The following is a 13,205-nucleotide window of genomic DNA, read 5'->3' as shown; positions in this document are numbered from 1 at the left end:
CCTGCTCTTGGTTAAGTAGCTACATAAAAATGACTTTTTGAGAAGTGAACATGAATAAAGAGAATCGCCTCCTTCCTCCAGTGCCCTAATGTAAGTACATCTGTCCAGGTATCTGATCTTCAATAATATTTGCAAGAGGATTTTATGACTTCTAAAAGATCAAAAATAAGTTCTTCTGGTGCTTTCTCTTCTGACTTATCTTCTGGCAATATTATTTCTGTACTAACACAGGAATGAAGGGAAGCTTTGTTTGCTTGGAGAGACCATTTATTTAAAAAATCCTATAAATATTTTCCCATGATTTACAGTCTGGTCTCTGTGTATTTTATATCTAGCCCTTCACAATATGAATTCTATGTCAAAATGGAAATACAAGCAATTGTGAATGTGTACAAAGCTATACAAAAAAGATAGATGCTATGTGTGCATTATAAAACATTCAGGTTGTAAATATTAAAGTAACAGCAGGAATAACCTATTTTTACCAATGTGATTTTTCTTTAAGCTTATACAACAATCAAATCACTGATGTTGGAGCCAAATATGTTGCAAAACTAATTGAAGAGTGTTCAAGCCTTGAATACGTTAAGTATGTTGGATTTTTTTTTCTTTGCTACAGTATCCTAATTAAAGCAAAGCAAGTCGAAATGGGAGGGAGAGTGGAAAAAAGACAAATTATGTTTCAAATAAAATATAACTTAGGTTGCTGTTGTGTATACTTTTACAGTAGTCTAGTAGTGAATGGCAGCAGGTGAAACTCTTGAATCCATAGTCTTTACTGGAATATAGTAGTAAGCAAAAGGAGAGCATGAGATTTATTCCTTACCTAAATCCAATCTGAGCACCTGAGTGAGGTTTAAATGGTGCATGAACCTTGCTGCCCCTTGCAATAGGCGAATTCACTTGGCTTTAATACCAAGCTGCTTTATATCTCGTCTTTTATGGGCTGTTGGAGTCATGCTGTGCTGGTGTCATACCTCAGCTCTGGAATTCCCCAAATTCACTTAGTGAGTTGTTCCCTTTAGTTCCTGGAACTTCCACAGATAAGTGTGTCTGGCCATGCACAACACTCGTTTGACATAAAGGTAGATCATTAACCAATGGTTTAATTGTGACCATAGCAGAAAATAGAGGTGACTACAGCAACGTCAGCTGCTGGTATGAATGTAGCAACCGGCAGTGAGGGACTCTTGGGTTCTAGTCCTTGTTCTACCACTAACTTGCTGTGAAGCCCTACACTAGCCATGTCCTTCCTGCTTGAAATATATGCAGAGTTTTAAAGCCCAAGTGCACTCTGGTTCTTTTGCTGCTTTGACACAGTACTTTGCTTATTTAATCTAACTTTCCCAAAAAAGCCTGTTGGAAGGTGGTTACTTTCAGGCTGCTTAGTAACCCCAGTGATTATTTTGAGACAGAGTGCATATTCATGTGCCTGAAGTCAGCCAAACAAGCCAGTTTTACTTTATGTCAATGTAGTGGGTTGAGGGGTTTTTGTTTTGGTTTGTTCTTTACATCAACGTATATGCAATTGAGATTTATCTCTTCTTTGAATTCCAGCCATTTGATATCTCCACATAGGCCAAAAAAAGAAAAGGTCGTCTGTAGAGTGCCAGCCAGAGACACTCACTGCTGCATTGACGTATGCCACTACCTATAGCCTATGCTCAGAACAGAAAGACTTGAAATTATTACCATCTGTGTGTATCAGCTGCAGTCTTCTCTGGAGCCACACAACCAAGAGATATTCTGTTCTCTGTGGCATCGTGAAACATGCTGCACGTAATTAATATACTCTGTAGTGACTGCAGATATTATGAACTATATTAAAAACTAGGCAGGGGGCCTTGTCTTTAGGATCACTCCTGTGGATCATTTCTGACATACTGAGCACCAAAACTAAGACTACAGTAATACTTCTGATTCAGAGGGCTGACACGCAAAGTATGTAAAAGACAACATAAAATTACGTCTTTTAATCAAATGTCCAATGCCTGCAGTATTTTTTTACTCTAGGTTAATCTTTGATAACTGTAGCTAGCCTTCAGAGTTAATTAGCCTTAAATACTTGTATTGCTTTCTGAGCTGGTGTTCTGATAGCTGTACAGTTGTAAGTGATGTACCTCATTGATTCACCTATTTTGTGCAGAATAGGAGCAAACAAAATAACGAGTGAAGGAGGGAAGTGCCTTGCCCAGGCCATCCAGAAGAGCAAGACAATGTTTGAAATTGGGTAAGTTCAGTGCTAAGGAGCAGAGGGCTTAGTCTTGCAAGGCATCTGTAAATCCCTTAGGATTCCTTCTTTTATTCTTACCTTCTTTCCTTCTGCCATTCCTTCCTCCCCACAGCAGCATTAGAACAAACCAGTGCAGAAGCACAGCCACATTTTCCACTCAGAGGGAAAAGGAGGCTCCTTTATTGTTCTCCAATTCACACAATATTTGTTTGGGGTTTTGTTTTTTTTTTTTCCCCTGTTCTGACAGAACCTTAAAGGAGAGACAAACTAACCACAGGACAGTATGTAAAGAGAGCCACTTTCCTTATGGCAACAGAGCTGTTCTAGAGATATTTGGTCATTTTTAAAAGTCTAGGTGTTTTTATGACTGTTGGCAGTGTACCTAGTTATTGAGTGTCATTGTTACAGTTGTCAAACCTGCATCAAGTCCTGATAAAGTTGTGAGCTGGGAGAATAAGAAGGAATTCCCATCATTCTTCTCTCTAGTCTATCCCACACTGGAGAGTCTGCTATTATTGAAAAGAGGTCTGAATGTACTGTAAGCCTTTAATCCCTGTCCGCTTTCTCAGGAGAGATGCTAGACTTGAGGGTTTGATTCTTCTTTTTTTTTTTTCCCTCTGGCAAATCTGAGATTCCCTTTCCACTCTAGAGGAGAACATTTTTCTCAGAATCTAATACTCAAGTACATGGAATTGAAACCTCTGTTTGGCCATTGTGAATATCACAATAACCCTGAAATATGAAAATCCGATCTGAACAATCAGGTTTTTGGCCTTTAATTTTGTTGTTCTGCAACATTTCACAAGTATAGTCAACAGCATGCACACTTCCATTGTCATACAGCTGTGCCTGCTGTGCTGTACTTGCTGTAATTTCAGTGAAAGACGCCTGTTTTCTCCTGTGGAGGAAATAATCACTCCAAATGGATTTAGGATAGCTTGGACAGAAATGTTTAAACAGATATATTCAGCATTTACATAACAAACTGCATTGGGACTGAAGGACAAGGAAATTCTAGGGAACTTACTGGAAGTGGATGTGTTTAGATACCACAAAGCTCAATTGATTTTGAAACAGCTGCCAACTAATTACCCATCAAGCTGAGTGTGGCTCTGAGTCATCAAGCCATGATCCCTGTAAAAAAAACCTTATACCTCAGCAGAGGCACTTTCAAGCCTCATAACATAGGGTGAATTTTCCAAGTGGTTGGTCTGCATAGAAACAATTTGACCAGATACTGCTATTAAATGTTGATCAAATCTCTGCAGCTTTTACCACATTACCTTCTCTTAACCCTTTGTGTTACCAAGGGTTGTTTTGCCACTGTAAATACTATTACTTTACAAATGTGTAGAAGAGCCCAGGATCATACTGTGCATGTGAGATTTTGATCTTTCTCTTGGCAGCTGGCGAGAGAGGAGATACTACTTGGGTATAACACTGAAGGAATTGTAAATATTTTGCCAGACTGTTCTGAAGAAGAGGGGGAGCTTGTAGAGCAGTTCAATTCAGAAAGTCACCCATTTGGGTGTGGGTCCCTGTGCAGTTGTGCATCTGGGGAGTCTTTCCCAAGACCCATACTTTGCACTGTGTGAAGGCCAGTCTGTGCCCAACAGGTAACAGGACAACTGCAGCAGGGGTATGGGAAGAAAATGCTGAGCAGGGAAATGATAGGATTTAGGACTTGGTGTATTTCTCAAGGCAGCTCACAGTACAGGACCACAAGACTCCTTTACCCCATAAGGGTACAGGGCTGCGGAGGGTTTGCCCAATGCAGCAAGGTGATACCAAAAACACTCCTGCTGCAACAGGCTGTCTCCTAGAGCTGCTTCTGTGATGTGGCCTTAGGGTACTGGTGAGTCAGCAGAGGCTGGTGGTGTGGTGTGCACGGAGTGGAACATGCCTGGCTCAGCGGGGAGGGTACCTGCTGGGTTTCTCACGAGCCTGAAAGACTGTGAAGTAATCTGGGGGGTAGAAGAGGGAAAAGAAAAAGGGAGAATGCAATGCTGAAGGCCAGTAGGTCATCACACCTGATATCTCCTGGTTTCCTCTCTTCACCAGGATGTGGGGTAATCAAGTTGGAGACGAAGGAGCAAAGGCATTTGCAGAGGCACTGAGGAACCACCCCAGGTTAACAAATGTGAGGTAAAACACCAGCAGAACCAGGCAGCTCGGCGTAGTGCTGGCTTTCTCATCGTGCTTTGAAGTGATGACTCTTCACACCAAGCGTTAGCTTGGAACACCATCTGGTATTGCAGCCTTTGCTGTGTAACCAACAGGCTCCTGGTGCAAGCAAGAGGCAAGATTGAATCAAAAAGCCCTGTGCAGCCATTAAGCAGGTTAAAAATATTGCAGGGCTGGCATCCTTTCCCCTGTCTGCACCTCCTCCCCTCATGTCACACAGAGCTACTGGCATTTGTGAAAGCACATGGTCAGTGGGTGCCATTTTGATCTGGGAGCATTAGCAGAAGGATGCACCAGCTGTCACAGAATCAGGCTCCCAGTGAGCTCAGTGTTAACTGTTTCTGTTGCGACAGTACAGCAGCTTTTACCAAAAAGTTATTTTTAGGTGATAAACTGTTTGGGTAGGGACTGGGGCATTCTTAAATTCAGGCTCATCCTGTACTCCAGTGGACCTACAGCACCACACATTCAGTGCTAATGAGATGTTATTTCTCACTGGAGTTCAGTGATTCATCTCAAACTAGCCTTCTGGAAGCCCTAGCATGGGTGAAGTTGGTAGCACAGCACGGGGAGAAGCCAGCAGTGTAAAATAGCCCATCCCCTGCCAGACTTGCAAATGCTGGCTAGGGATTTAAAGATATTTATTGTGGCTGCTCCTGCTGCTATTTTGGAGTCCCTCTACACAGCAGGAGGACTTGGTTCATAGTAATTGTTTCGATTTGTCTCCCAGTTCTGCTGGCCTCCATGGTGATGGAGCAGACAAGGCTCCTTGGTTTCCCCACAAGGTGGCACATGGCACTAGTTTCTTTAGAAATACAGTACTGGGGAATGTATGGATCTCTGGAGAGCTTATTGCTGCCACTTCAGATCCAGGGATTTCAGAGCTGGTGCCTTGTCCTCCTTTCTGCGAGCGGATAGCCAGGCTTAAAAAATTAAAAGCTGAACAGGTGCAGTGACCTAGATGTATTTAAACTTAAAAGCTATCTGAAATAGCCATCTTCCCATAATTGCAGAATCCATCCAGACGCATCAGACTTGAAAGAAAACATTTTGAATCTGAAGCAGAGCCAGGTTACACCTGGGATTCTCAGACAGCAACAAATATGCCAATGAATGTGTTTGCAAAAATAAGGAGGAGTAATTGTGCTGGTACCTGTGCAGGGTAAATCTTCTGCTCTGTACTTGCACTTGTGTTCGTTTTTTATCTTCCACTGGTTAATCTTGCTTCATGATTTGAATTCATAGTTAGCACCAGCGGTAACTTTATGTGAAGATTAAGGGAAGACAGTCTCTGCTACCTCGCTTTAGCATATTTGCCATTTTTAGGCCCAGTCCTGATAGACTGAGAATATCTACTTTCAGCTGAAGCTAGCAGGGACTTGTGTTAACACGTTTGTGCCGTTGCCCCACTTGACTCTTCTTTCTACCATTTTTTGAGACCTCACACTATTTTCAGGCTCTGGCCTTGCTTTTGAGGTGGGAAATACTTTCTTGAACTGTCAAAGCCTGGGGCATAGCTTTAACTGGATGATTTTGCCAATGTCTTTTCAAAGAATGAAGGGCAGACTAAGAAATGTTTGTGGTTTGTGATGGAAGGCATGCATTTACAAGCTCATCTCTCCATACACAACAGAAGGTGTTGTGTTTGGAAGAAGAATGAGGTATTCAGGCATCTGAAGGACTTAAAGGACAAAGTGCTCAGTTTGTACAGGGAGTTGGGATGACAAATGCATGTAAAAACCTGTGTACTACTAAGTACAACTCTTTGTCCTTGTTAAAAGCCCTGACTCTTAAAATCACTGGGTGCAACTCTGCTCTCAGTCCCAGGGGTACAACTTGCTGACAGCAAACCTTATGGCCTGTACGATAGACCTGCCCTCAGGCTGCAACCTGTGAAGTGTTCTCACTTGTAAAATCATAAGGACTTACTGGTTGGCAAAGTACATGAGCCTTTGAAACACCCAAGTGCTGAACTGTACAACTGGGAAACAGATCATCCAGGATAATCCCTAGTATCTGGCAGTGGAAGGGCCAAGTGCTGCTGGCTGTTTCTTACCCCTTTGTATCTTTACGTCACAGTCTCGCATTCAACGGCATCACGACAGAGGGAGGGAAAAGTATTGCTGAAGCTATGCAGCACAACAACTCCGTGAAAATATTCTGGTAATTGGCAGTGTAGTCTACTTCTCCTCCTCTTCTTTCTCCAGAGAAAGTTGCAGCCTAATTTTATTTCCTCCAGTCCCATTGCCTCCTACTACTCTCCTCTCCTCCTTCTCTCCCTCCCCCCATCCCCTATGCTTTCACTACCAGCAAGCTATAAGATATATCCCTCTATAAGAATGTGGACATGAGTAATGGATCAGCAGCACGTGTCCTTTAGGACACATTCCAGTGTCCCAGTGTCATTCTTTGCTCTGCTCCCTCCGTCTTGCTTTCCCCATCTTCTCTCACTTCCATCATCTGAAGTTAAGTTCTTTGTCCTTGGTTTTTGCACCTCTTCAGTGTTGTCTCTACCTTTCTAGCTTTTTCCACTACACCTCATCCACCTTTTAGAGACTAAAACATCATGAGAAAGTATCATTAGAACATTGCTCTGAGAAATAAAGATCTGATACTTTTGTCTCTTTTACCTCCAGGGCTTCTCTTCAGTATCTCTTTGTGCCCAGCCTTTAGAAATTGCTCAGGGCAGGAACAGCACATCCCCCTTTGGCTGTCTAAAGCTAAGTCACAGACAAGCTGGAAAAACAGGGGGCTGAAAAATAACGATAACACCCTAAGTGAACATTTTTCTCTCCCACTTAGGCTGACTAAAAACGAGCTGGATGATGAGGCAGCAATGAGTTTTGCAGAGATGCTGAAGGTCAACAAGAAACTGGTGCATTTATGGTGAGTTACATTCCACAGAGGCACAGGCTCTTTGGCATTCACCGCATTAAAGCTTCACCTTCCAAGTCTATGTAGGTCACAGTAAGCTTTCTGTGCATGGTCTGGATGCAGCTGACTGGTTGTAGACAATTCTAATGGAAAGTTAATAAAGCTGCTGTCTAGCATTTTGAACCTGCTTTCATACACAGAAAAGTTTAAGCTGTTTGTGTGTCTTGGTACCTTTTGAACTACTAATTGATTTTATCTCTCCTTAGGGGAACAGTACTGGCCTCAAACACAAATGTTTCAAAAAAAATACAAGCAGACAGCTAGAACAGAATAACCTTATTATAAGTCTTACTATTTACCATCATACTGTGGAAGTAGCAAGCTCAACTCTTACTCTTCAACCAAGAGAACCTATATCACAGACACTTAAATAGGTGTCCCATTTGCCTGATGCTCTTTTCTAGGGCTAGCACTTTCACTCATGCAAGACATTCATGTGTAAGATATAAATCCCCAAGAAACCAGGGACTAATTCTAGCAATCACAAAGAGACTTGTTAAACTTCTAAGAAAACACAGCATTGGCTGTTCTAATCCAGAGGTTCACAAGAATTTTTCCATGGATGGGGTTGGGCAGATGTGGGCTGTGAAACAAATAGCCATCAATTCATTCCAAGTAATCAAGAGAACATAATAAATGGAGTCCCTTTACAAGCTTTACAAAGACTTTGCTAACCACACTCTAGCATTCCCCATATTAATCCTAGTTCCCGCCCCTTAGGAAGCATGCCGGTTGTCAGAGGTGCCAAGTACTTGCAGCCTCTTTTGAAAGCAGAAGCTCTGGTGCCCATCACCCTGAAAATAAAAAGGCGGGGGAGGGCTTGTTTTCTTTGTGCACAGCTGCAGATATGCTTCACTGAGCAGTTTGGTTTGAATTCATAATAAAACTTTCCCCATCCAAAGCAGGCATAGTAATCTAGATACAGGTCTTTACCACAGCTCAGTGTTGTCCAGGGTTTTCTGTAAGTAGACAAATTTATGTCCTACTTTGTTGGTTATACCTCCAAACATAGTGACCTATAGATAGTGGAACTCGAGGCAGAATTAAAGTGTTTTTCCAGTAGCTGAAAGAATCTACTGGATCCCTTTACATTTTGATTCATCTACCAAGTGCAGAAAGTCCTTTAATGGGAATGCCTCCCTGCTTCCATCCTTCCCTCCCTCCCTACGAGATCATTCAACTCATTCCAATTTTCAGCCTCAGCCTGAATCCTGTGGGATTCATGCAGCCAGTCACATGGAATGGTACCGCTATGGGACACACCATGGTAGAGTGAAAGGTAAGTACTGAATTAGGCTAGGCTGATGAGTATCTTTCTACTCATGCAGATGATGGCGCATTTTTCATTTTTAGCGAGGGGGATGGTCTGCAGTGGTTAACAAGAGTTAATTCCTGCTTCATCAGTTGTGCTGCTTGAGGATCTTTTGTATAATTTTTTTCCCCTCAGCTCAGATGAGACATACTTTATAGCTGCTAAGGTGGCTTCACTGGGACTTGCACCTGCTCATGCCAGAGTCAAATTCAATGCCTAATTTTTCAAAGATCTTGTGGGTCTGATATAAACAAGACAGGAGTATTTGGCAACCTCTAGATCATAACTGCTAAAACTCTAGGCCTACATAGGTTCTGTACTCAGAATTTTCTGTACATCACTTAAAAATGTCTCACAGTATTCTTAATAAGGAAACAAAGCTAAGAGGTTAGTCTGTCTCAAGGAGTCCAAATACCACAATCCCATACCGGTAGTAAACAGTTATTAGCAGAAATTTGTCAGCTATGTAATTAAGCTCAGTATCTCCAGAATGCAACCACACGCAAGATTAAAAGGAAAAGACTGATACTCTGGGCTCCATTTCTGAAAGTGCATGTGGGGCATTTGACCAATACTGACCAATAATATCCTCACAGATAGAAATCACAACCACCTTCTTGTGGCAAACAGACAGCTCCACTCCTCGACGTCAAGCTTTGCATACGTTGTGCATGTGCTGTAAATTAGTTCGCATGTTAGTTTGACATGAAGTGCTTTCTTTTTAGGCTTATCCAGAACCAAATTACAGCTAAAGGGGTGAAGTACCTGAGCGAAGCTCTCAAGGAGAACACGGCTATTAAAGAAGTCTGGTAAAGATCCCTTTCTCAAAGGCTCACTTTGTAAACTTTCTTTCCCTTTCAAACACTTCTGGCATTACTACTTTCCAGCTTAAAAAACTCAGAGCAAGTTTATGTGAAGCAGGGGCTGCAGTTCCAGCTGTGGCTTTCAAATAGGTAAAAAGCCTCTGTCATTGAAACCCTTCCCCGTGTGTTATCAGCGTCAAGCAGTTTTATTAGTTCACATCTGTCTGTACCACTGATTTGCAGAACGTGTGTGTTCGTTTGCAGAATTTGGGCCTGAATTTACAGACCAAGTTTTGCTTGTCCTGATTTATTTTTAAACTTCTGAACATGTTCATGTTTTTCAGGAGCTAAAGCCCAACAAGCAGGAGATGGTTCCATTTAATTAGCTTTACTAATTTGATTCATAAAATTTGTGCTTGGATTTGCTTTGGGTGGTGCTCCAAACACACTGAAAGTGCTGCTGAGCTACAAGAAGATTAACTTTTTGTAAGATTTGCTTGTTTTAGATTAGGTAGGCATCACATAGTCCCACGTGTGCATTGTAAGGCACAAAGCCAAATACCACATTCCTTCCCTCACCTCAGGGAGCTCAGGAGTCAATAGAACTGTGCTGGTTTTAGCACCGCTGCTTTATTATTGAACATGAAATTTATTTTTAAATATATATATTTGTTTTAGTGAAAGGACACTGAATTCTGGCTTAGAAAGACAGTGACTCACTAGCTGACTAGTGGGTTCCCTGGAGATGTGGAAGAGATGCTTTTTTCAAAGGCCACTGTCAGATTTCTTCTACAGAAAAGACATCAATTCCCATTTGAATCATTCTGGCTCTTCAGACTGAAGCCTGTCTTTTGATTCTTGCCTGAATTTTCAGAGGTGTTCATTAACCCAAATAATTTCATAAGTCTAAATGGTTTAATAGATTTCAACATTTCTGAAAGCTGCACTTACCAGGCTGCTCATTTTCAGGGGTGTAAATATCAATGTAGATTAACTTTGTGTAGCCAGACTTGAAAATTTTGCCGTAAGTCATTTCACATTAATAATGCCTGAGTACTTAACAGACTTTTCTTCCCATGTTGTCATGGAAGACACAAAATGGCCTGAAGACTATTTAAATTTCTTTAAACTAGCCTACTGCATGGTAAGAGCCTTTGTCAGCTATATGCTGTTTGCCAAAAATGCAAAGAGCTGGGTATCCACCACTGATTTTAGTTCAGTGAAGTTTAGGTGTTAGTTCAGTTTTTATTTCTGAAGAAGTAGCCTTGTTCCTCATACATGCAGTGGGAACAGCCATGCTGCAGCCTGCCTGTCTGGGGCTGGCTCCCAGCTGTGTGCCCTTGAGAAGCACGCAGCTCACACAGCATTGCAAAGCTGTGACCTCTGCTCCTCAACCTGGGAAAAGTAGAAGATGGGCAACAGTCACTACCTTACTTTCACATCCCTTTTATTTTTCCCCTCCAGTTTGAACGGGAACCTGATAAGCCAAGAAGAGGCCAAAGCTTTTGAAAATGAAGAACGCATCATTTGCTTTTGAATGGGGACCTTCCCATTTTGACAAGCTGCGTGTTACAACAGTTACTCCTACACTTGGACTGCGGAGTCTATAAAGGCGTAAATCTGCAGTGCTCATGGTGAGAGAGAGATACACGATCAGCTGCCTTGTTATGAACACGCCGTGCTCCCTCAGCTCCATCCCTTACCTTGCCTGTTATTCTTAATCCTTTTGGTGAGTGGGAAGTTGCCTGGGTAAATAATTAATATTTGGTGCTTTGAAGATGAAATGCACAGTGTTAACAGACCACATCCACTGGCAGGTATAGGCATTTTGATAACTAAGTTTAGATTTATTCTGTACACTGATGTAAATAATCTGTAACTTATTTATAGACATAAATACACACACACACATATATATATACATATATATATGTAAGAAAGGGTGCAAGATACACAAACTCCACAAGCTGACAGTATTTTCTGTCTCATAACTGAAAATGAACGTACGTAGCTTTACTGGAAATGTAATCCATCTACAGTTGCATGGTACCAATGTTTTCAACACAAATACCTTTCTCCTGCCTAGAAATTAGGCCCTTATTTCTCCACTGATTACAGGCAGCATTGTAGACACTGCTTTTTTTTTTTTTTTTTTTTGAGAAATGGATACATCAGGCTCAGATTACTTTCACTAATCTTTTTTTCCATATTGAAGCCAATATATCTGCTTTTATACAACCAGAAGTCCTTACTGCCATCACTGTAAAAGCATAAAACTGGCAGTAAAACACTTTTGCTTAAAATTTCCCGAGGGCTGCATAGAAACTGCTACCTATCCTGTTTTCACAGTGTTTGTTCTGCGGGAGGGGGGTCTGGAGATGAATGTGAAAAATTAATTAGCAGGCTGTTCATCTGCCTTGGCTCTTGGCCTAGACACCATGCTGGTGGCAATGCACCAACATTGAGTTGCCTGGCTTCAGTGGGAGAAAGGACAGTTGAAAATCGGTTGCGTCAAGTAGCAATCCCTTCTCCCAGCAACATGTAAGCACAGAGAAGGATTGAGATTTGCTTTGGAAGCTTTCATTCTATGCATGAATTAGTGAAAGAGCAAGGCAAGGGGGCAGAGTGGGGTATTTGATTTTTGTGTGTGTGTGTGCAAACTAGGCATGCTTTATAAAGGTAAACTCAAATTCTACCCAGTGTGTACAAAGAACCTAAAAGGAAAAGCATGATCCATCTTCCTTCTCCTGTGTTAGCACCCCCCAAAACTTTGAGAAACAATTCTCCAGTTGCTGACTAACCCACAAACCTTGGTACGCTGGAAGAAGACTCCAGTTAAAAAGCCAAACCAGTGAACCCTCACCTTCCCATCTTCCCTAGACCTGGCCATAAGCAACACATGACAACAGGCTTGCTTCTCTAGGTCTGAGTTTCTCTGTTTCCTGTGTGGTAGCAGATCTTTACCAGTCCCTAATTCTGTCTGCTCCCTTCAGTTTCCCTAACACATTTCAGAATACTCATAAAGCTTTTCACAAAACCTGCAGTTAAAAAAAGAAGAAAAAGAAAAGAAAACCAACTTGGAGTTCATTAGTTTCCAGTAGCTTTTCTCCCGCCGTCCATGGTATCAGCACTGATTTTCACATGGAGGCAGATGAGGTTTTTAGATCATGCCAGAGGAAAAGTCAGCTAACTTGACTGATTTCTGCACCTGAGCCATTTGTTTACTGAAGCAAAAAGGGCACACAGTTACAGATGAGCTGGATTTCAATTGCAAAAAAACATCTAGCCAAAGCAAGGCCTTCTCAGCAAGCTTTAACAAATCAGACACCCATGCACCTTGTACAAAACATCGTCTTCCTGGTTTGCCAGCCTAGCCCTTACGGAGAGGAGGAAACATTAGTGCAGGAAGGGCCTTCACGAGAGGTGTCATTTCCCTATGTTGGAGGGAAGGGTGCTCCCAGTTTGCTCTAATCACTGAATTATTTGCTCATTTACCAGGTAGAAAATACAGTTAAAAACTCCAGCTCCTGTCCTTATTTCACTGATACAGCCTAAAGCAGTGTCCCTGACAGCCCCCTCCAGGCTTTCCAATGCAGACACTTCTGCCCCTTTTTTGGTTTAGAGCAGCCTTTGGAGCTATTTGTAGCATGACAACAACCTCAACGCTGTTGCAAATCCTGTTGCATGCCCAGCTGTTGCAAGCCAGGCATCAGGGCAGTGTTTTTCAGGGCCAGGCACG

At 42.0% G+C, this 13,205-nt stretch overlaps 1 protein-coding gene across 5 annotated transcripts in view; it reads left to right on the top strand.

Moving 5' to 3' along the window:
* NOD1 (nucleotide binding oligomerization domain containing 1) overlaps positions 1–13,205 on the top strand; it is a 33,381-nt gene that overhangs the window by 15,608 nt on the left and 4,568 nt on the right. Inside the window, exons 6-12 of one of the 5 annotated variants that reach the window (XR_011048526.1) lie at positions 506–589; positions 2,147–2,230; positions 4,295–4,378; positions 6,497–6,580; positions 7,220–7,303; positions 9,389–9,472; positions 10,931–11,195. Coding sequence is in view for 3 of the 5 variants with exons in the window: in XM_068404902.1 (XP_068261003.1) it covers positions 506–589; positions 2,147–2,230; positions 4,295–4,378; positions 6,497–6,580; positions 7,220–7,303; positions 9,389–9,472; positions 10,931–11,003 (577 nt within the window). In the remaining 2 variants the exon portion in view is untranslated. Of the gene's footprint in view, positions 1–505; positions 590–2,146; positions 2,231–4,294; positions 4,379–6,496; positions 6,581–7,053; positions 7,304–9,388; positions 9,473–10,930; positions 12,337–13,205 lie in introns of those variants that run through there. The other 4 variants (XR_011048527.1, XM_068404902.1, XM_068404903.1 and 1 more) reach the window with 4 other exon arrangements.

Source organism: Nyctibius grandis, chromosome 7, assembly GCF_013368605.1.
Source record: "Nyctibius grandis isolate bNycGra1 chromosome 7, bNycGra1.pri, whole genome shotgun sequence".
In the NCBI taxonomy this organism is placed as follows: Eukaryota; Metazoa; Chordata; class Aves; order Nyctibiiformes; family Nyctibiidae; genus Nyctibius; species Nyctibius grandis.
Note: the sequence above shows the minus strand (reverse complement) of the source record. Positions and strands in the feature narration are given on the sequence as shown.